We start from the raw sequence: 22507 nt of genomic DNA on the forward strand, positions 1-22507 counted from the left end.
GCCGTCACGGAGGGTCTCTGGCCCCCCGCCCCCGCCCCGGGCGGAGCCCCCTCCCCCGCCCCCGGCCCGCCGGGCCACGCCGGGCGCCGCCGGGCGCGGGGCTCCGTGTGTTAGTTGGGGTCACTTCCCGGGCGCGCGGGCGCGCGCAGGGGGCCCGCGGCGCGCGGGGACCGGGCCCCGCCGCTGGCCCAGGCCTGGCCCTAGGCGTCGGGGGCGGCCCCGCGCCCCCGCGCCCCCGCGCCGCCGACCCCGGGCCCCGCAAAAGAGAAATGTGGCGGCGGCGCGGCTGCACCCGGCGCCGTTTGAGGCGGCCCGCGGGCGCGGGGAGCGGCGCCGGGGGCCCGGGCCAGCGCCACCGGGGAGCCCCAGGAGCCGGGCAGCGGCGTGGGCCGCAGGCGTGGCCCGGGGTGCCCGGGGCCGCGGGGAAACGGCCGGTTTGGGCAGCGGAAGAAACACAGATGGCGGCGGCGCGGCGCCATTCCCGGCCCGGAGCAGGCAGCCAGCAGCCCAGTCCTCACCGCGGTCCGCCCGCTGCCGCTAAATACCCGGATGCGCCGGCGGCCGCCTGAGAGAGCCAGACGCCGAGCTGGGGAGCGGCTGAGCGCAGCAGAGCGAGCGGAGCCAGCGACAGCGGCCACCCGAGCCCGAGCCAGGCGCAGCGGAGGCCGAGCCGGCCGGAGCAGCCCCAGCCACCCCGACCACCCCGGCCCGCCGCCGCACGCTGCCAGGGGGGCCGGGCCCAGGCCGCCCCCCGCCGCCCCCGGACCCCGAGTCCTCCGGGGAAGCAGCTGCAGCGCGGGGGCACGCCTGAGACCCTCGGATCGGGTACCCCCGCTTCCCTTCGGAAGGCAGAGGGAGGCGGAGGGCTCCAAGGCCTGCCCGGGGGCGGCCTTTTTGCAGACATCCCAGCCCTGTGCGGGAGCTGAGCCCCCCAAAAAGAGGCGGCAGAGCCAGCGCCTTGGGGCCACGCCTGGCGCCCCCTCCCAGTCGCCTCCCCACTGGGCTCCCCCAGCGGGGCTTGTTTCTCCATCCAGGGGAGGACTTGTCTCCCCAAGGGTGACTGACCAGGGACACTAGGAGAGGCAAGCAAGCCGTCAGCATGACGGAGAACTCGGCCCCGACTTCCAAGCCCAAGAAGGCGAAGGCCTCCAAGAAGTCCACCGAGCACCCCAAGTACTCGGACATGATCGTGGCGGCCATCCAGGCGGAGAAGAACCGGGCCGGTTCCTCCCGCCAGTCCATCCAGAAGTACATTAAGAACCACTACAAAGTGGGAGAGAATGCGGACTCGCAGATCAAGTTGTCCATCAAAAGGCTGGTCACCAATGGGGTCCTCAAGCAGACCAAAGGGGTGGGTGCCTCGGGCTCCTTCCGTTTAGCCAAGGGCGACGAGCCCAAGAAACCGACGGTCAAGAAGGCTAAGAAGGACGTGAAGAAGGCGGCGGCGACCCCCAGGAGGGCGTCCAAGCCCAAGAAGGCCGCCACCGCCAAGGCTCCAGCCAAGAAGCCGAAAGCCGCGGCCAAGAAAGTGAAGAAGAAAGCTGCGGCCACGCCGAAGAAAGCCAAAAAGCCCAAAACTGTCAAAGCGAAGCCGGTGAAGGCATCAAAGCCCAAGAAAGCCAAGCCGTCGAAGCCCAAAGCCAAGTCCAGTGCCAAGAAGTCGGCCAAGAAGAAGTGAACCCCGAGTCCTTCTGGGCACTTTCTGGCGCTTCCTGTGAATAGTTTTCCTCTTTCCCCGCCTAGCCCTAGCCCTTAACCTTGATCCCCTTTCTATTGCAACTTTATAAGAGACAGAACTTTTATTCCTCGGAAATTGTTGAATAATTCATATATTCTTAACCAATCAACCAAGAACAGTCCCAACAGCCAATCTCCATAATGAGACTGTCCTTAATTTTGGTTTTGTTAACTTGTTTTTTAAGATCTTTCCGATGTAATGGATTTTAAGTTGGGGGGAGGGTATTTTGTATAAAGTACTTTTTGCGGGGTGTGGGGAATGGGGGGGGGGGGGCGGCAGAGGGAAGGAGACTGCTCATCCCACCCAGAAGAAAGGGACCTAACTTGTGTGTTTTCTAGTCGCAGCCATTGGACAGGTCTCCAAAAGGCAGGGTCAGGGGCCCCTCTGGGGGGGACAAAGCTTGCAGGGACAAGGAGGAGGCTTATGGCAGAAAAGAACACTCCTCCTAGATTAGAGTACCTTCCAAGCGCACGGCTGGATGTGGAGGCAACCTGAAAGATTCCCCGAGCTCGCCATTGGGGTTTCGATGGTTCCTCGTCACTGAGTTACCCAATCGGAGCAAGAAAGCAGCTCCAAGGAACAGCAGAGAGAGAAAGAGGCTGCAACTATTAGCCATCTTTTGGGGGAGAGCGTTCCTTTGTGGATGGGAAAGGGTGTGTTGTCTCCTAACTTCTGGGAGGGAGGGTCTTAGGCTGGGGTGGGAACTTTGTCTGAAAGAGGCAAAGGGGAAAGAGTCTGACAAAAGTGCCTGATTTTACCCTGTTAAGATTTGCGCTTGTGTGTGTCTGCATCATTGTTGAGAGCTTTGTTTATTTTCCTAAGGGTTGGGTGATTTTTTTTTTTAACATTTTCTTGCCTTTTTCTTTTTCCCTTGCTCTAAAGAGTAGGCTGGTGGGCCCAGGAGAGTGGGGTTAGGGGCCGGCCCTGAGCCCTGACTTTGCTGAATAGCGCAGAAGGGCGATTTTTCGGCAAGAGTGGGCTCAGCTGGGCTCTCCCTCTAACTCGTGCCCACGGCCTAGCTCTCCTCTGGGGTCGCCTTTGAACCCCAGCTTTTGTCTAATGAGCCACGTGTCTGCCATAGAAAAAGTCCAACCTGTTAGGACCCTTTTTTTTTTATGGGTAGTTGTAGTCGTAGACTAGGGGTGGGGAGCTGGGAGGAAGCGGGTGGGGAGGGGGGGGAAGGAGCGGAGAAAGACATCATGCAGTCAATTTTGAATTTGCTCACGTAGTTTTTACAGAGCCGGATCTGTACCTAGGCGTTGCTTAAGTTAGCTTGGTGCTGTCCCTGCTGTGGGGCAATTAGTATGTATGTTTGTTTCTACGTAGCCGAGGAAAACCTGGCAGGATCAATGCCTGCGCCCAGCTTTTATTTGCATTGTATTTTGTTTTGAGTGTGATTATTGCTGTCTTTGTCATTTTAGAGTTTGAAATAAAATTGAAAAAGGACCAAAAAAAAACCGCCACCAACCCCCAAACTAATGCCTTTATGCAGCTGTCTGAGGCCTTTTCTTTTCCTCCCACCCCCGCCGCCATCCGCGGTAGCTTTGGGAAATTTGGGAGGGGGGAGGAAAACGGGGGGAACCTGGGAGAGAACGTCACTTATCTGGGATGGGAAAAGATCTGAGGTTTTCCACATCTTAGGCCCCAAAAGGTCTGGGAAGGAGAAGAGGGTGGGGAAGCGGAATGGCATGGTGTGGAAGCTTGGCAGGCAGGGGCTGCGTGGCCAGGATGGGGAGGGGCTGAGCATCCGGTAAGTAAAGGGGAATAGGAATGAGGTCTGGGGCTGGGGGCGGGGGAAGTGCCAGCACGCGGGGTCTTGTAAATAAAGGGCGCATCGCCCGATGCGGGAGCAGGGGCCCTCGGTGCTTGCCCATTCCCACTACCATCCCAAGGTTGGGAGGAGCCAAACGTGACTTGGGCCAGGGGCACTACCCTTGGCCGCGGGTGTGCTCCACTGGGGCTTCCCTAGTCGCTCCAGCAGAAAGCCCCCACTCCCGATTCCTCTTTCCGAGGGTCCACCTCCCTTCCGGGGCTAGGGTGGGGGTGGTGCAAGGGGTGAGGACCCTTCGGCCCCAGTGGGTGTTAGAGTGGGCACAATGTGCTGGGTTGGGAGGTGAACACAAATGCCCCGCCCCCCAGGATCCAGCACCACCCCCTTCCGCTGAGGCCCTTCCCATCCTCCAAGGTCCAGCGTGAATCCCACCTTCTTGAGCAAGCCTGCCCCCAATTATTCCCTCTGCTAAATTTTAGAATAGTTCTGTACCCTAAGAGACCATCTAGAGTCTAGAGTCTGTAGGCTAGACCAACCCTTGCACCATGCAGGTGAGGAACCCAGCCCACTGAGGCATATGGTGATAGCTCCTACATCTGACTCCAGCTCCGTCACTTTTGTCTTCGCCCTCTAGCTCCAGCCTGGGGAGTCCTTAGTGTCCCCTGTTGGCCGACTGCGCGCACGCGGACACACAAAGACATATACGCAGACACCACCACCACGCCTGCAGCCAGCTTGATCTGTCCTGCCCCCTTCTCCATTCACTAAACAATAGCTAACGTTCTTGCGGCGCTCTCTGTGAGCCGAGCACTCCACATACCTCCTTTGACCCTCACGACAACCGTGGGAAGTAGGTGCTATTATTGTAATTTTACAAATGAGGAAACTGAGGCCAATGGAGGTTAAGTGGCTTGCCTAGGGCACTAAAGTTGGTTGGTGTCTGAGGCCGGTAAGTCGAGAGATATTGGACTGTGTCTCCTTGAGGGCAGTTAGACTGTGGTCTCCTTGAGGGCAGACTATTTTCTTTCTTTGTGTCCCAAGCGCTTACAGCGGCGCTGGCAACTCAGCAGGTTCTTAATACATTTTTATTGACAGTTGATTGATGTCTGAGGGCCAGTTTCTAGTCTTTGCTACTTCCTTGAATCTCTGCGACCCACCCCCACTCCCCCAAGCTCCACGACGGAAAGGTCTCTCTCTCTTCCGCGCATAGCCCCCAACCTCTTCACTAAGGGGTAGGAATAGGGCCTGGAGTCATGATTTCATTGTTTTACGGGACTCCCTAGGCAAAGTAACTCCCTTTATCAAAGCACCTTCTGAACGACTAGTATCCTTGGAGAGTTGGCTTGGGACACTGAGTGGTTAAGTGATTTGCCTAGAGTCACGCCAGTAAATATCAGAGGTGAGATTTGAACCCAGGTCTCCCTGGCTCCGAAAACCAGGCTCCCTTCTCAGTCTCTCAATAAATGATCTGTGATTGGCCGATTGGCACTGAGTAGGTTCTCCATAAATGCTTCCTGTTGCTACCTGCGCGGACTGGGCAAGTTACAGGCTACTCATCTCTAGAATGGGCCTTAAAGGATGGGAAGATTTTCAGCTGGTGGCGACGTTGGCAAAGGTGGCAGTGCCGGGGTAATGGAACAGAGGGGACGTAGATGGGGAGGGCGGGGAAAGAGAACGGGTTGGGTTGGACTCCGAGAGCCCATCCCCATCGCCCTCCTCCGCCCCTTTAAATGAACCCTGCTTGCAGTCCGCCCAGCTTGGCTCTCGGCTTCCCCATTGGCTCCTCGGGGCCCCTTGCCTCCCGACACAGGAGCCTTTAGATGCAGCTTCGGTGAGCGCACCCCCCACCCCTTCCTTCCCGCTCGGAGTGAGCTCGCTCCGGCCTCTGTCCATTTCAGGTGTAACTGACTACGATGTGGTGCGGCACTCTGCTGAGCTGGTCCCTAGCCCGGGCCCGCCCCGTGGCTCTGGGAGGGGGAGGCGGCCGGGCGAAGTCGGCCCTAGCTCAGCTCACGGGCATCCTGGAGAGCCAGCTGGACGCGATACGGGGGGCGGGCACGTGGAAGAGCGAGAGAATCATCACTTCCAAGCAGGGGCCCCACATAAGCGTGGAGGGCAGCCCGGGAGGTAAGGCCAGCTCTGACCTGGGCGGAGAGGGTGAGGGAGGTTGGGAGGGATGCTCCTGCTGGTGAACACTTCGGTACTCGCCAGCCAGAAAATTTGCACGGTTTTCAGGCTTAGGGCAAAGTCCCAGAACAGGATCCTTTGAGGATGGCCCCCATTACTATCCTCTTTCCCCCCAAGGATACTTCTGGCAGTTGAGCTAGACTCCTGGAAGTACCTGAGACGTAGGGGCGGAAAGAGACTCATGTGCACGTCCCATCCACGCACCGCCACCGCCTCTCTGCCCCCCTTCCCCCCCCCCCCCCCACCCCCCTTTTTCCCCCCCCCCCCCCCCCCCCCCCCGGCTGCTTCTTTGTGACCACTTTCCCCCAGGGAGGCCACTCCTGTTCATTTAACCTGATTTCACGGGCGGGGTGGACAGCCTGTCCCCCGCTGAAGGCTAGGAGGCAGCTGCTGCAGGGGCCAGGTGCAGGAACACCCTTGTGGGCCAGGTCTGAATTTGTGAAGCCTGGCTGGAAGAAGGAGGTGGGGGTGAGGGGCAGACGGGGATCTCGTGAGAGAAGCCTTCTTCATTGCAATGCCTCCTTCCTGCCTCCTGGCTTTCCCTCCGAATAGCTCACACAGGTCAGCTTCACCATTCTCAGTCCTGATTATACCACTTTCCTCCTCACAAAGCCTTCCCACCTCCTGCTGCCTCAGCCGTCTATTATCTCACTCCACCATCTACTCACAAAGCCAAATATTATAGAGTGTAGCAGGTGAAACATAGAAAGTTATCAGTGTAGAAGATTGGAAATTCCCAGGATTATGTAGCAAATTCAAGGGGGAGGAATAGAATGAATGCATGGTCTCACTTCTTACACACAGAAAGAATAATAAAATATGGAAATTCGAGACCATAGGGCAGAGAGAGAGGGAATGTTGGAATGAAAAAGGCTCTTGGTCAGATAAAAGAATGGGAGGGTTCTGAAATATGGAAGTGATAGGGAGATCTAAGTATGCACTGTGTCAGAAAGGGGCTGAGACTTACTGAGAGGTACTTCATGATAGGACCTGGCTACAGAAAGGTTCAATTGTTAAGGAACATTAATGTCACCTAGTACATTGAGAACATACTTTCATTTCACCGACCAGAGAAGGAGTGAGGATTGATAGAGAGAAATAGAAGTAATGTAAGAGCATTCTACAAATCACCCAGCCAGAAGGAAAAATGGATGATGAGTTTGTAACAAATCACAAAACCTGGCACAGTGCTTGAACTAAACTCTCAAAAGCCGGCTGTGGCTTCTGTGGGTCCAGCCTAGAAAGGTGGGATCAAGACTGGAAAGAAATGACCTCATGGAAACCCACAGTACTTTCTGGTTTCACAACAGCTATAGAGAATGGATTTCACTTTGGAGTAGGTCTCTAAAGTATGAGGTCTTTATCCTAGAACAGCTCCCAGCCTTCATCTAAGCAGCCAGAGGCCTCAGAAACTGCTGCCTTCTCTTTCTTCCTTTGAGGTTCCTTACTCCCTGACCAGTGAATGGAATCTAGTGGACAGATGGAGCTCAGCCTCTGAGCTATGTGTCTTGGGTAAAGGGCTGGCACAGGGTGGTAGGAAGGCAAGGAGATTCTTTCTGAGAGGTATGTAGGTAGAGCATTGATTTGGGGCTCAGAGAATTTGGGCTTAGCTCTTCCATTGCTTTCCCCCTGTCTGACAAGGTACAAGTTTCCTGCTTTCTCTAGGTTTCTGGATCTTCATCTGTAAAATGAGAGATTGGACATCCATCTCTGAGATTCTGTGGTCCTGCAGTTTCCTACTAGCCTTTTCTAATACCCTGTTTACAAGCAAACTGGATTGGGTTGGGCCAGCTCTCTTAACATCCCTTCCACTCCTAAACTTTGTAAACCTATTGGCCAGTTCTGAGCTCCTAGTTCAGTCCCATTCTTTCCTACCTTCCCACCTTGGTTTGCTGACCTATTTCTGATTCTTTGGGACATTCAGAGGTCTAAAAAAGCAAAACACATTGCTATGGACCCAGGTAAAATCGCCTCCAAGGATAGACTAAAGCATTCCAGAAAAAGCTCATGCCTCTGCAAGGAAGTTAAAGCAGTCAGGCAGGAGATTCCTTTGAGACCCTCCATTTCCCCACTTTTGGGTTCAGTATTAAGAAAACCACTTTTCTATTCCTCTTGCCCTGGGCCCCAGATCCATCACCTGAAGGGCAAAGTTAACCAAAACTACCCCAGGCCTGCATCTCAACTCCCCTTGCTCCCCAGAGTGTCGGTTGATGTCCTGGGAATGTAGGAGTTAACCTGTGACTGTAGTTTAAATCAAGCCTCCCCAGTTTCACTTTTATCTTGGCGCACAACATCTGTTCTGTTCCCTTTGCCTTGGTCTGTCTGTCTTCCCAGGGCAACCATTTGAAATCCTGCCCTCCTTTACCTGAAATGCCGCTTTCAGGAAACCTTTCCTCTCTCCTTCCCATGATTTCTCTTCCATTTCCATTGACATGATTTAGGGCATTTATCACAGCTTTCTTCTATTATAGTTGTTCCTGCCTTCCCAGGCTGGGGCAATGGACCCCTCAAAACCTCAGGGCTAAGACAGAGAAATTTTTAAAGAAAAATATATTCAGTAACCCTTAGGGAAACAGTCTAGTCTGCTGGCTGGTAAAAGCTGATACAGCCCACAGAGAGATGCAAGCAAGTTCCCTGGGGACTCAGGAGCCCTCCCTTATCAGAATTGGCTTGGGTTTTATCCCTGTTGTGCAAAATGGCCCCTCATCACATAGGGAGCAAGTGAACTGCTGAGATTCCCACAGGGCTCCTAACTCCAAAGCCAGTGCTTCGAGAGCCCCAACATGGAATCATAAGCTCTCAAGAACCCAATGTCTTAGCCACCCACCGGAATCCCCTCTATTCCCCAGTGCAGATCAAGGCCTCCTGAAGGCTGGACTGGTATTATATACTTCGGCTTACAAGTAGTGCCTAATGAGAGAGTGTGTGTGTGTGTCCGAAGCCTGTCTTTACACTGCCCAGCACAAAGTACACAAACAATTAAGCAATGCCCCCCATAAAAACCCTTCAGGTATGCCTAAGTATCAGATGTCTGCTCTTTTGGGGTAGAAATGGTGTGGGCTGGAGTCCTTAAGGAAGGCTTCTTGGAAGAGGCAGCTTTTGAACTGGGCCTTGAAGGATGCAGAGAATCTGAAGAAAGGGAGAGAAGAAGGAAGAAGCAGGACATTTAGGAATTTTGTATTGACACTACCCTGGTTCCTGTGTAACCTTGGAAGAGTCATTTCTGCCTCATGAGTCTGAGGTTCCCTATCTGTAAACTCAAAGAATAGACTACTAAGGAGAAATACAAGATCCTTGCTCTATTTCCCAAAAGAATTTGGGCATCTACTTCTTGAGCTGGAAGATAGAGAGATTCCCATTATCTCTCCTGCCACTTTAAGAGACAATGAGATTCAAATAGTCTGGTCAAAGAAATACCAAAACTGACCAGCCCCCTTGGGGTGAACAATGGAATAGATAATGCCCGAATCTCTGAATTACTGTCCCTGATTACCTATCTCCCAGCCCCTTTGCCTACATGTCTCCAGTCAGCTCATCTCCCTGCCCACAGCAGGTTTTTACTCTTAAGAACCCCTAGCCTCTCCTGGTTAGGGGGGGATTCCCCCCTTTCTTGGGGGCATCCCCTTCTTCCTTGGGGGACCTGTCTTAAACTGGGGTCACCCTTGAACTGCATCTCCCTTATTAAGAGGTAGGGAAGCCTGCTTGGTGTGTTGTTATGCATTACCCCCAATAAATGCCTTTACTTGATTTGGACACAGCCTAATTTAAGTTTGGGGGGACAACTTTGTACCCCAACAGTTTGGGGTGCACCCTGAACCTCATAACTAGTTCCTTCTCATGTGTAGATTTGGGGGGTAGGGGTGATAGGGATGGGATCTGGACCCTAAAAAGTCCCTGGACTTTCACAGTGGCTCAGGACCCTGTTGTTCACCTGGGACAATCAGCCCTTTCCAGTTAATTAGCTGCCCCAGCCTAGACTGCCACTGCCTTAATTCTATCTAGACCGATTCTCTGTTCCCACAATCTTTTGTATAAAAGATCCATTCTGCCTCCACAATAATGATCAGATACCTTTAAGAGTCTTCAGGATGTGGGGTCACTAGGTGGTGCAGTGAATAGAGCACAGGCCCTGGAGTCAGGAGGACCTGAGTTCAAACCTGACCTCAGACACTTAACACAAAAACTAGCCATGTGACTTTGGGCAAGTCACTTAACCTGGCCTCAGTCACTTAACACAAAAACTAGCCATCTGACTTTGGGCAAGTCACTTATGCCCAATTGCTCTCCAAAAAAGGAAAGAAAAAAAAAGTCTGCCAGTATGCCAGTATGGCAAATTTTTAGAATCACGCTCACCTTGTATGGTATTCTAATAAACCTTGTCTTTGGCTGAAAGAAGGCTTGGGTCAAATTCATTCGGGGGGGACCTGCCTGTCACTATTTTGGGGTCCCAGCATCCCTAAACTTCAACAGGGTGAAGTGTTGGTCATTGAAAAAAAATCAAGAGTGGAGATATCAAACACCAGTCATCCTTGGGCCTCCTGAAGCACATTAAAATGTAATTAGGGAATATTGAACAAGACAGATAAAAATACATTGAAACAGAGATCATATAAAAGTGGGTTTTTCTGAATCAGACGCTGCCTGCAGGGATCCTTCCATCTGGCTTAGCAGCCCCTGTTTTTGTTTTAGTTGGATACCATTTCCTAGACTTGGTTAGCAAGAAATAAGCAAAGAGAAGTGAGCCAGGACACTTGACCAGCAGCAGCCCTAATGAGTGAGGTGTGACTCCATGCCCAACCTAGGGTGAGTTATCTGCACCCCCTTCGAGGTCCCACTCCTGGACCTGGGGCCTCAGAAACTGCTGGTGATTTTGGCTGCTCTTCTCTTCTTAATCCCCTACTGGCTGCTTCTGTCAGTCCTCTGTCCTCTCCCCCTCTCCTCTCCTCTTCTCTCCTCTCCTTTCCTCTCCCCCATTAAGGGAAGCTTACTTAGGGGAGGCTAGCTTGTAGGAAGGCTTTCACATCTTTTGTTAATTTCCAGTTAGGCACTGAGTCAGGAGGGTTGTAATGCCCTCTGGCTGTATATATACCCTGAGGTAGCATTTTGCTTTGGGGCTCATTCACTGACAGAATGTTCTTGTGATCTGACCAGATAAGACTCTAGGAGCCCCTCCCCCCCCCAGATGTTCTTTCTCTGGTAACTATGTCTGTATTGGCTTGCTCAGACAGTTGCATCTAGCTGTTGATCTGTGCTAATTTTTCAGTTAGAAGCCCTGTATGTTGTTTTTTATTTCTCTGCTTGTATTTTCTCTTGTAAGTTTTATTTATTTGTTTTTTAAATTTATTTTTACTTATTTTATTTATTGCAAGTTCAGCATGCTGACTTTTACCCTGAACTAGTGAATGTAATTTTTAAAAAACTGTTAACCCCTTGAGCAGCTATCTTTCCTAGTAAAGCAGATCTAGGAACCTGTGCTAGCAGCCATCCTGGGTATTCCAGTGTGGTTGCCACTTCACTCCCCATCCCTCCATTTCTGTCTCTCTCTCCCCCTTCTCTCCTCTCACTATTTCTTTCTTTCTGTCCCCCTCTCCCTCTCTTTCTCCTTCTGTCCCTCCTCCATCTTCCTCTCCCTTTCTCTTTCTGTCTCTGTCCATCTATTTCACTCTCTTTTTTCTCTCTCTGTCCCTCCCCTCTTTCTTATACACACACACACACACACACACACACACACACACACACACACACTAACCATGACATCAGAGGAGCTAGGAAGCTGAGGCCTAAGCCGAAGGGCCTCTGACTTCCCTGCACACCCTGAGGAGGGTTTGTATGTTCAGTAAAAGCTGTTTGCTTCCTGAGAGGTTAGGATTCTCTGGACATTACCCAATAATAGCACTGTCATACAGAGCTTTTGAGTTTGCCAAGCATTTTATATTTTTAAACTCCTTTGAATCTCATTATAAACCTCCAAAGTGGATGCTATCATTATTCCCATTTTACAGATAGGTAACTGAGGCTTAGAGAGTTTAATGACTTGCCCAGGGACTCATAGCTAGTAGGTGACTGAGATCACATTTGGACTCAGGCCTCCTAGATTCTAAGTCTAGTGCTCTGCCACTATGCTATGCGGATGTCTTCTGGGTATATAGTTATATGTCATTGTATACCCTATTGCCCTGGTCAGTTAGGGTCAGGAGATCTGAGGATGAATCCAGCTCTCATACTTGGTACCGATAAGACCTTGGGAAAGTCGCTTCCCCCAAGTAGGCCTCAGTTTCTTCATCTGTAAAATAAGAAAGTTGTTCTGAATGACTTCTGAGGACCTCCCAAATATAAACCCTATGATTCTCTCCTCTCTTTACCACAGGGATCCTTAATTTCTGTGCCAATAACTACCTGGGTCTTTCCAGCCACCCAGAAGTGATTCAAGCTGGCCTGGAGGCCCTGGGGCAGTTTGGAGCCGGCCTCAGCTCTGTGCGCTTCATCTGTGGGACACAGGTAAGAGGGAGACCCCCCTGCCCCAGGGAGAGGCAGCCAAGCTGTGGCCCCAGCTGCTGCCACCCCCAGCCCAATGACCTGCCTAGCCATGTCACACATGGCTCTGAGAAACTCCATTTTGGAGTAGGGCAGCAGGCCAGGGCCTGAGAGACTGAACACCTGGCTTCCAGTCCCACCTCAGCTGCTGATTGGCAATAAGACCTCTGACAAATCACTTTACCTCTCAGACCACTTCCTCATCTGTAAAATGGGGATAAGCTGCCTCCATGCCCCCTACTTGCCTTACCGGGCTGGTAATAACAGATAGATGAGAAATCAAACAGCTAATTTTATTAAGCACCTACTATGTGCTGTGCTAAATGCTAGAGATATAAGGACAAACAATCCGTCCTGGCAAGCAGCTTAAGCTCCAATAATGCAGCCCCTAGATGCAAAAATTAATTCAAATAAGTTCAAGGCAAGGCAGCTTGGAAGGTAGGGCACCAGCATTAGGGGGACCATGCAAAAAAAAAAAAAAAGCTGGCCCTTGAAGGAAGAGAGAGGTTATGTGAAACAAAAGTGAGGGGGTGGCCAGTTTCCCTGGGTAGTATGACCCTGGACAAGTCACTTAACTGCTGCTTGCCTCAGTTTCCCCATCTGTAAAATGGGGGTCATAGCTGTACCTCCTTTAAAGGGTTACTGTCCAAGTGAGATGATATTTGTAAAGTGCCCCCAGCAAATGCTCCTTCCCTTCTCTTATGGATGAGGAAAATTGAGGCGGAGGGTACAATGATCGATCACTTTAAATACAGGCTGTTTTTAGACAAAGACCCAGGTGTCCGGCCTCACCTGTCAGGGCTCTTGCCACAGCCCCACGGGCCTGGAACAATTGAGGTGAGCAGATTTGGGAGGGCTCTTCTGCCCTCCCAGTTACATAATTAAAAGGCACAGGCCAGGGGACTCTCAGCCTTGCCTCTGGGTCAGGGTCCCCTTTGGTCTTCATTCTAGGGAAGCCTGTGTGCCAGGGGCTTCTCAAATCATCCATGTAAATGCATGCAAAGGAAACCCATTATAATAGTTTAAAAAACCAGATTCCCAGACCCAAGGTTAGACTTACCCAGAAGATGGAAAAGGGGCATCGCCGTCACATGAATGGAGTGCAGGATTGGGAGTCCCGGAAGCTGGGTTCAAATCCTGATTTTGTGGCCTACGTCCCATGTGACTTTAGACGAAGTTTTCCCCATCTGTGACATGAGTGATAGGTGGTCTCTGAGGGGCCTTCCAACTCGAGAGCTGTAATCCAAGAATCCAATGCCATGGTTCCTCTCTCCGGGCCTCAGTTTCCCCAACTGTAAAATAAGGATGTTGGACTAGACGACCTCTGAGAGGAGCCTGGAGTAAAATTTGGGATGAGTAGATATCTGAGACAAATCCCTTTCATCTCCCAGCCTGGGGCTCCACTCCCTTATCTATAGATCGAATAAGAGTATGGGTGTGACCTGTTTCACAGAACTGTTTTGGGGGAAGGGCTCTAGAAATAGAAACTGCCATTCTTTGGAGAAGGGGAAGGGTGGGAAGCATTTATTAAGCAACTGCAACTTGCTTTGGCACTAAGCTGAGCACTTAACTGACCCCCACCATTGTAAAAAAAAAAATTTTAATTTATGTCTGCATCAATAGATTGACCTCCCTTCCTTACCTCTAGGGCTGGCCTTGAGGGTCCAAGAGCCTAGATTTTTTAACCTGGAAGAAATAAGAGAGCTTGCCTGGTCCAGTCCAGTTCTTGATCAAGATCAAACAATCAACCAGAGGCAGGAACCAAATTCAGGTCCTTTGCCCTCTGTCCAGTGCTGAAAGACATCAAAGCTGCCTTTAACTGAGATAAGGGGCTAGCAAACCTGCCTCCCTGGGGGCTAGCCACTGGATTTCCCAACTCCAACACTTGTGAAAAAGCTTCTTACACATTTAGGAGAAGAGGAGGAGGTAACAGGGTCTGGTCACGAGAGCCCAGCTGGCCCTTGGTGATCCAGGCAAGGAAAGTCACCTCATCTGGGCTGCTTTGGCCTTCATGCCATGAATCCCAAGGGAAGGGGGCAAGGACATGAGAGGCCGAGATCCAGCTGGGCTTCCCCACATAAGCAGGGTCCTTGGGTGGGGGGGATCAGCTGAGCCTAATCAAGTGGACGAGTAGGAACGTGAGGACATTACTGAAATTCTGACATCTCGAGGAGCATTTAAGGGAGTGACATTTGGTATTAACGATTTCTATCATTATATAACAATTTTCTATCAGCTCCAAACCCATCGCCCCTCCTCCTACAGACCCTAGTGAGCAGCCAAGGGCAGACTCCCACTCCCCCCAATCTCCCCACTTCTTCCTGCTTCTGAAATGACACTTTGGGCCAAGCACAACCTTGGGTCTTTCTGGAGGAGAAGATGCTGGCCTGGGGGCTGGTACATGTGCTATGTGACCCTGAGAAATGGTTTGTCTCTGAGGGCCTTGTTCTCCTTTGTCCGAAGAATCTGACAAGAGTAAGCTCTTTTCTTGGTTCTTTCTTTTGTCCTAATTTCTCACACATTTAGTTATTTGGAAGCTTGTTGTGATGCCGTTGGATGGCATCCTCTCTTAGCACAGGTCTGACTCATGTCCATTTTTGTATCCCCAGCAATATTTAATGACTGTATCATCAATATAGTTACTATAATGACCTTTAATAAGTGTTTGTTGAAGAAGAGAATGAATGAATGAAAGAATGAATCAAATTAAGGGTTTCATCTGTGAGTTCCCTCTCTGTTTTAACCTTCTAGGTGCCAAAGTTCCCTTCAGTTCTAGTATTTTATGTTCAAAGGTTTCCCCCACTCACCCACACAACCAATCAGGAGCTCTGACATTCCCTGACCTAACGTTCTCCCCTGTTCTGACGCTTTGCCATTCCGTGTTCTAAATTCCTTCCCAACCCTGCCATTCCATTCTCTAAGCTCTCTCTTACCTCTGACATTCTGTGTTCTGACAAGGTCATCCTAGTTCCACCATTCTCTGGCTTTATGGAGGAGATTTGGTAACTCTTGCTCTGAGTGCCTCCCAGCTCCAGCCTTATCTGGCATCTATCTGCCTCTCCCATGCAGAGTATCCACAAGGCCCTGGAGGAAAAGATTGCCTGCTTCCACCAGAGGGAAGATGCCATCCTCTATCCAAGCTGCTTTGATGCCAACGCCGGACTGTTTGAGGTAGGTGAGCTTTGGCCTGGCTGGCCCCAGGGTACCTGCCTGGTACCAAGGGCACAAGGTGAGGAGAGTCTGGGAACCTCGGCAGGTCTTGTTGGGGGCCCCCAAGGCCTTTGGTCCATTCCTCAACAAAGTCAAATTCTGGGCACATGCCCAGAACATCTTAGAATGCCAAGAGACTGATCTTGGACACTGAGGGGATAATGCTTTACAGAAGAAAACTACTGGTGAAGGGGAAAGAACACTGGTCCCGGGGTCAGAACACCTGGGCTCAAATCCTACCCTCAATACTGTGTGACCCTAGGCAGGTCATTGTATGCCTCTGTCAGCCTCAGCTTCCTCCTCTGTAAAATGGGGATCATAACAGCAGCTGCCTACTCCTAGGGCAGTGATCAGATGAGATCATGTCTGTAAAGCTCTCAGTACGTATCTGGTGCATAGTGGGTGTTTATAAATACTGATTCTCTTCCCTTCGAAATGTGATATAAAAATATCAGTAAAAATGAGACTGAAAACGCTTAGACATACAGATGTGGAGATAAGGGACAAGATCTGTGACTAGAGGCTTTGAGTCCCCACAGGTGACAGCAGAGAGAGCCAAAGACATCAGTGAAAAGAGAAAAACGTCCAGATGTAAACACACAAACCACATGATGTGAGGGGCAGTCTGGTGTCATGGTGAGCCCCTCCTGGCCTTGAAAGTTAGCGGGTGTGTGACCGTGGACACATCACTAAAAAACCTAAGCAGGATTCCTCTAAGATTCAGTGAGCCTGAGGTGGCTAGGTGGTGCAGTGAATAGAGCACCAGCCCTGGAGTCAGAAAGACCTGAGTTCAAATCCGGCACTTAACACAAAACACAAAGACACAAGACACTTAACACAAAACTAGCTGTGTGACCTTGGGCGAGTCACTTAATCCCAATTGCCCCTCCTTCCCCCTCCAAAAAGCCAAAAAAAAAATTTCAGTGAGCCAAGGTGGTCAATGTATGCCTTCTCAAGGCTGTCAGGCCAAGCTTTTGGGTTTGGAAGGGTGGTGGGTGGGCAGAGGGCAGGACCCCAGCCAGACTGAGATGACCCACAGTTGTTGGAGCAGCTCAGGGCCAGGCACGGTGGGCTGCAGCTGATATTGGTGGTCTCTGCTCCCCACAGGCCTTGCTGACCCCAGAGGACGCAGTGCTGTCTGATGAGCTCAACCATGCCTCCATCATCGATGGCATCCGCCTCTGTAAGGCCAACAAGTACCGCTATCGCCACCTGGACATGGGGGATCTGGAGGCCAAGCTACAGGATGCCCAGGTAACTGGATGCTGGCAATCATGTCTCAGTTCAACTGCTATGGCTTCAGATCCACAAAGCCCTTTATCAAACAACAGCCTCAGCAGAAAAGGTGGCACATGTCATGTTATCCTCAATTTACAGAGGGAGGGAGGAAGAAAGGAAAGAGGAAGGAATGAAAACAAGGGAGAGGGAAGGAAAAAAGGAAAGGGAAAAAGGATAGAAGAAAGGAAAGAGAAGGACAAAGGAATGAAAAGGGAGAGGGAAGGAGAAAAGGAAGGAAGGGAGGAAATAAAAAGAAGAAAGGGGGGAGGAAGGAAGAAAGGCGAAGAAAGAGAGGAGAGCAGAGAGGAAGGAAAGGAGGGAAAGAATGCAAAATGGAGAGGAGGTAGGGCAGGTCAGACAGCTAGTTTTCAAGCCAGGATTTGAACCCAGATGTCTTCTGACTCTTCCATCCAACACTTTGCCCAGTTTTTACCACACAGCTTCTCAGAAATAAGACTTCCTGACCAGGGCCTGTACCCAATCCCTTAGCCCTGTAGCTGAAATACCGGAGATTTGCTGCTCCCTTTGTCTGTCTAGGTCTCTGATCCCATGGATGGAGGCCCCAGAATCCCTCCCCAAGCAGGTGGCAGCCCACCCTGTGCTCTCCTCCTGAGGGTCCCTGGCTCATGGACCCCTGTGTGTCCTCCATGGAAAATCCCTCCCAGTGTGCTGGAAGCCTCCCATGGGTTTCCACCTATTAGGATTCAGCACTCGATGGGCCTATTCTCCTGTTCTTGGCTCTTGCTGCCTAACCAGCCTCCCTCCTTTTCTGCATCTACACGACGTCGGCTGTCTGCTCTATGACCCCCAACTCTTATCCTAAAGATTTGTGCCTCGGTTCACAAGGGGAGCTGGGAGCAGAAGTGCAGGTGCTTCCCAAACCCAGTCCCTGCCCTTGTCCCCCTGCAGAAGCATCGGCTGAGGCTGGTGGCAACAGATGGGGTTTTCTCCATGGACGGTGACATTGCCCCACTTCGAGAGATCTGTCAGCTGGCTCAGAAGTACAAAGCTGTGGTCTTTATAGATGAATGTCATGCCACTGGCTTCCTTGGACCAACGGGCCGGTGAGAGGCAATGATCCTTCCCCACAGTCTCAGCCTGGACCCAGGCCATAAAAAGTCTAACCTTCCCTTTCTCACAGTCTCAGTGGGGTGGTTGGTTTAGACCAACCATCTGAGGGGGAAACTGAGGCAGAGAGCAGGCCTGGACAGGCTGGCATGAGTTAAGGACTTTCCAGTTTGAGGCTTTCTTCCTAGATTAGCCCTCCTCTTTCCTGTGGCTCCAAAGGATTTAGTTGTCCCTCCCCTCAGTCCTCAACTGGCCTGGCTTCCTCAGGGCAAGCCCCAGCCCCTGGTTTCAGGTCTGAGTCTGGCATGTTTGTTGTCCCCGAGCACTCACTCATCCCAGGCAGAGGCATCATTGGAACACCCAAAGAATTCCAGAAGTTAAGGGACTTGAGTGGAAACTCGGGCTCCGAGAAGTTGATTGACTTCCCAAAGAGCTCACAGCTTGTTAGTGGCAGGCCTGGGCTGGAACCTAGATTTATCTCCAATCTCTACTTCAGTGTGTCTGTCATCACAGTCTGGGTTTCTCGAGGGGCCAGAAGGATCTCCAGGTGGCAGAAGTAATGGTAACAGTGGTAGGAGGAATGTGTGTGCTTCTCAGGTAGTTATGTGTCCCTCCCATCACCCCAGGCTCAGACAGAGGGGCTGGAGACAGAGGACTGGTGAATTGGAGGGAGAGGGTGACATGTGAAGGGCGTGTCTAGAAGGCCTCTCTGGCGTCCCCACCAAACCCAGCTTACTCAAGGAGAAGCAGGATATGGGGGGGGTGGAGAGCTCATACACCAGGGCAGGTAATGAGTAGACTCCCTTCCCTTGCAGGGGCACTGATGAACTAGTGGGAGTAATGGACCAAGTCACCATCATCAACTCTACCCTGGGAAAAGCATTAGGAGGGGCTTCAGGTCATCTGGATCACCCTTTCCCCTGCCCTTCCCCGGCCGCCACCTGGAGTCCTGGCTCTGAGGACAGAAGAAGGGCTTCTCTCCTCCCCCTTCTCTAGAGTTGAGAAGGACCTCAGAGGGCGTTTTACCCAGAATTCTCTCTGTAACATCAGTTAGAGCACAGGGTTTTATTTATTAAGTGCCCACTGTGTTCAGGACTGAGGATTTAAGTGCATTGAGTGAAACCTGCCTGATGATGGATGCCAGCATCCTCTTGAGGCCTGCCCATGACGGGGAGCTCACTCCTTCTAAATGCTGTCAGTCTCCCTTTGTTCAGCTCTAATGATTAGTCTGGTCTCTTCTGTGAAGCTGAAGTAGGTCTCCCTGGTGGTCCCACCTGTATTGGTTGTATTCTACCCCCAGAGCCTAAGCAGAACCAGCCCTGTCCCTTCTTTGCTCTGAAGTCTCTCGGGTGGGGAGGCCCATGGGGCCTGGCTTGGGTGATCCCAGCTTGGGGGACACAGTGGGAATTGGGGAATGCTTGGGATGGTGCCTGCCATCCTGTAACCTGATCTTCTTCTCCCAGGGGGCTACACGACAGGGCCTCGGGATCTCATCTCTCTTCTCCGGCAGCGGGCCCGGCCCTACCTCTTCTCTAATAGCCTTCCCCCTGCCGTGGTGGGGTGTGCGTCCAAGACCTTGGACCTTCTCATGGAGAGCAATGCCATTGCCCAGTCCATGGCTGCCAAGACCCGACGGTGAGGCCGGCCCGGGGGAAGCGAGGGGCGGGCTGGAGAGGGAGTCCTGGCCTTGATTTGGCTCCCAAGCCCCTTCTCCCAGCCTCCTGGCTCCCTCCTGTCCTGCTCATGTCCCCTGGGTGATTTTGAGGGATGTTCTCTGTGTATGGTTCTTCCATGTTGTCTCTCACCATCTCCGTCATTTCTCTGTTCTGTCCCCACACTCAGGCTCTGAACTGAAAGGGCCCCAGGACCCTCTCCTTTAACTCTCCGGAGTAGGCCCAACAAAGAATTATTGCCCCATGTTTGGAGGCTTGGACCAGGGGAGCACACCCCGCCCCTCCTCCCCGCTTCCCAAGGCCCCCTGCTCCACTTTGGGTCAGCTCTCCAAAATGTTGGCTTTTCTTTTCTTTTCTCTGCGTCTCCCTCCCCACCACTGCCTCTGGTTCTATTCTCTGGGCCAACAAGACCCAACCCAAACCTCCTCCACACGACAGCCCTGCAAACACTCAAGTCCCCCAGACTGAATAAACCCAGCTCCTTCCATTGATCTTTCTAGGGCTGGATCCTCCAGACCCTTCACCTATCCTGATCACCTTCCTCTGGATGCCCTCACATTTGTCAATGTCCTTTCCAAAATGTAGCCTCCAAAACAGATCCCACATTTCAAAGGTAGTTCAGCCAAGGTCAAAAGCATTGGGGGTCTGTTCTCTCAAAATGGCATTAGGTCATTGGGATGCCATGTCCACTGTATACTTGAATGGAGCTTGCAGTCCACTGAGACCCCCAGGCCTTTTTCACAGGCCCTGCTGGATTCCAACTCCCCCCCACCTTGTCTATTCAGTGTTGGCGTTTCAAGCTCGAGTTTAGGTTTTTATCTTAGTCCTCACTAACTTCCTTCCATCTGATGAAATTCAGCCCGTCGTCATCCTTCTCTGTCTTCCAACATGTCAGACGTCCCTGCCAGTTGTGAACCGCCTCTAAAGTCAACAAGGGGGCCATCTGCATGCCTCCCCAGTCCTTTCCTACCTCAGTGTCCCTCCTGCAGCCTGAGCCAAAGACCCATTTCCAGCAGGCGTGTTCCTGTGCCCAGCCCTTCCCCTCCTGAGCTTCTGCGGCCTGGGCTCAGGGACCAAGCCCATCTGGCTTCCCTCCCTCCATCCCTCCCTTCCTTTGGCAGGTTTCGTAGCAAGATGGAGACTGCTGGCTTCACCATCTCCGGCAGGGAACACCCCATCTGTCCTGTGATGCTGGGAGACGCCCGACTGGCATCAGTCATGGCTGAGGACATGCTGAAGAGAGGTAACTCCAGGGGCTGGTTGGCTCTGCCCAAACCCCAGGCCTCAGTTACCCCATGTGTAAGGCCACAGAGATTATATCCCAAGAGAGAATATAAGTAAGACCATACAGTCTCTTGTCTCAGGAAAGACAAAGAGGAAAGAGGAAAAAGAGTGATACTAAAGAAACCAAATGGCCTCCCTCCTCCCTCCTCTCTCTTCTCTCCTCTCCTCTCTCCTCTCTCTTCTGTCTTCTCTCTTCTCTCCTCCCTCCTCCCTCCTCTCTCTTCTCTCCTCTCTCTTCTGTCTTCTCTCTTCCCTCCTCCCTCCTCCCTCCTCCCTCCTCCCTCCTCCCTCCTCTCTCCTCCCTCCTCCCTCCTCCCTCTCAGAACAAGAACTGGCTTTTCTGCCCCAACCAATATAACCTGTCCTGCCTCCCCTTGCTTCCCTTGGCCCTGTGCAAGTACGGAAGGGGTCTTTATACAGGGCATGGCCTCTGTGGCACCTTCAGGAAGTCTCTCCCTCCCTGGGCCTCAATGTCCTCCTAGTCTGTAAGATAAGGGGCTGGGGGCACTGAGAGAGAGCAGCTCAAAGCTTTGACATTGAGGGGTTCCCATCAGGGATCTACGTCATCGGCTTCAGCTACCCTGTGGTACCCAAAGGAAAAGCCAGGATCCGAGTTCAGATCTCAGCCGTTCACAGTGAGGAAGACATTGACCGCTGTGTGAGGGCTTTCGTAGAGGTGGGAAAGCAGCATGGGGCCATCCCATGAGGGACTGCTCAGGGCCTTTCTGGGAAGCCAGGGGATGGACTGGGCTGACTCGGGGGAGCCCGAGAGCCCCTGAGCCTCCCTTTGGAGGGTGGAGGAACAGGGGCACCAACCAGCCCGGAGCCCAGCTCCCTCCCACTCTCCCTCTGTGGTGTCTTAAACCAAGTGCCTGGGAACTGAATATCTGACCTCTTACATTTTCTATTTCCTGTGTTTCTTGAAAAATACTCACTGGGCTGAGCCCCTGGGCTCACGGCTAGCAATTAGAACTGTTCAAAAATGGAGTGGATTGTCTCAGGTGCTAGTGAGTTCCCTGTCCCTGAACCGACATTTTCCACCCAGAAGGAGGATGACCGGCCTTTGGGAATGTTATCCAGGAAAAGCAGTATTTCTCATGGGTCTAAATGGCTTCTGAGGCCTTCCTGGCCCTGAGATTTTGGGAGCAGAGGCTGGAGAGCGGCCAAGACTCCTAGATCTGTCACCGATGCTTAGGGACAGCACGCAGCCCCCTTGCACTCCCGCCCTCCCAGATGCAGACCTGAGACTTCCCAGCCCTCTAGCCCAAGGTTTGGTGCCAGGGAAGGGGGTGGGGGGAGGAAAGTCCCCCCTCCCCCAACCCCTTGGTGTATCCCTGTTCCAAACAATCAGGCCTAGGAAGGAAAGGAGGGGAGTCTCAGTGGTCCTTCTGAGTCCTCCATAAGCACCCAGGCCGTCCTGAATAAGTGGGGTGGCCCTGTCTACCCATCCTATGTGTGCTTTGCTGCGTCATGGAGAGGCAGGGCATGGTGCCCAGGGCCATCCCTCCCCTCACTCAGGCAGAGAGACAACATAATCAGAACATTCCCCCTCCCCAGCTTCACCCCTTGGTTTCTGTCTCCCAGCCCTGGGCTTGCCTGCCAGTGGGCTTTGAAGCAGTGACTGCCAACCCAGGCCTGGGAACCAGCCTCCAGGAGGCTGCTTCTGGCCCTCAGGAGCTGAAGCAAGCAGAGTCATGCAGTGGGTTTCAGGTCAGAGAATCTGGATTCCAGTCCTGGGTCCTACTCTGTCTGACCTTAAAGGTA

At 52.3% G+C, this 22507-nt stretch overlaps 2 protein-coding genes across 2 annotated transcripts; both read left to right on the forward strand.

Moving 5' to 3' along the window:
• Positions 1–572: 572 nt before the first annotated feature.
• H1-0 (H1.0 linker histone) lies at positions 573–3213 on the forward strand. The gene has a single exon (XM_069082112.1). It carries the CDS (start codon positions 1100–1102, stop codon positions 1676–1678), a length of 579 nt encoding a protein of 192 aa, XP_068938213.1. The 5' UTR covers positions 573–1099; the 3' UTR covers positions 1679–3213.
• Positions 3214–5220: 2007 nt separating this feature from the next.
• GCAT (glycine C-acetyltransferase) lies at positions 5221–21648 on the forward strand. Its single transcript, XM_069082113.1, has 9 exons — positions 5221–5636; positions 12064–12194; positions 15300–15401; positions 16548–16694; positions 17628–17782; positions 18602–18684; positions 19250–19421; positions 20581–20702; positions 21298–21648. The coding sequence occupies exons 1-9, from the start codon at positions 5423–5425 to the stop codon at positions 21447–21449; spliced, it is 1278 nt and encodes a 425-aa protein (XP_068938214.1). The 5' UTR covers positions 5221–5422; the 3' UTR covers positions 21450–21648.
• Positions 21649–22507: the final 859 nt, after the last annotated feature.

The sequence above is a fragment of the Petaurus breviceps genome, unplaced genomic scaffold (assembly GCF_028583685.1).
Source record: "Petaurus breviceps papuanus isolate PSGF00001 unplaced genomic scaffold, PetGlider_PUasm1.0 156, whole genome shotgun sequence".
Classification (NCBI taxonomy): domain Eukaryota; kingdom Metazoa; phylum Chordata; class Mammalia; order Diprotodontia; family Petauridae; genus Petaurus; species Petaurus breviceps.

Excerpts from the sequence above, each read along its gene's own strand:
- H1-0 (XM_069082112.1), top strand. The coding sequence starts at position 1,100 with ATGACGGAGAACTCGGCCCCGACTTCCAAGCCCAAGAAGGCGAAGGCC.
- GCAT (XM_069082113.1), top strand. The coding sequence starts at position 5,423 with ATGTGGTGCGGCACTCTGCTGAGCTGGTCCCTAGCCCGGGCCCGCCCC. Across the intron at positions 18,685-19,249 it reads AGCATTAGGAGGGGCTTCAG|GGGGCTACACGACAGGGCCT; the intron begins GTCATCTGGATC and ends TTCTTCTCCCAG. Across the intron at positions 20,703-21,297 it reads TGAGGACATGCTGAAGAGAG|GGATCTACGTCATCGGCTTC; the intron begins GTAACTCCAGGG and ends GGTTCCCATCAG.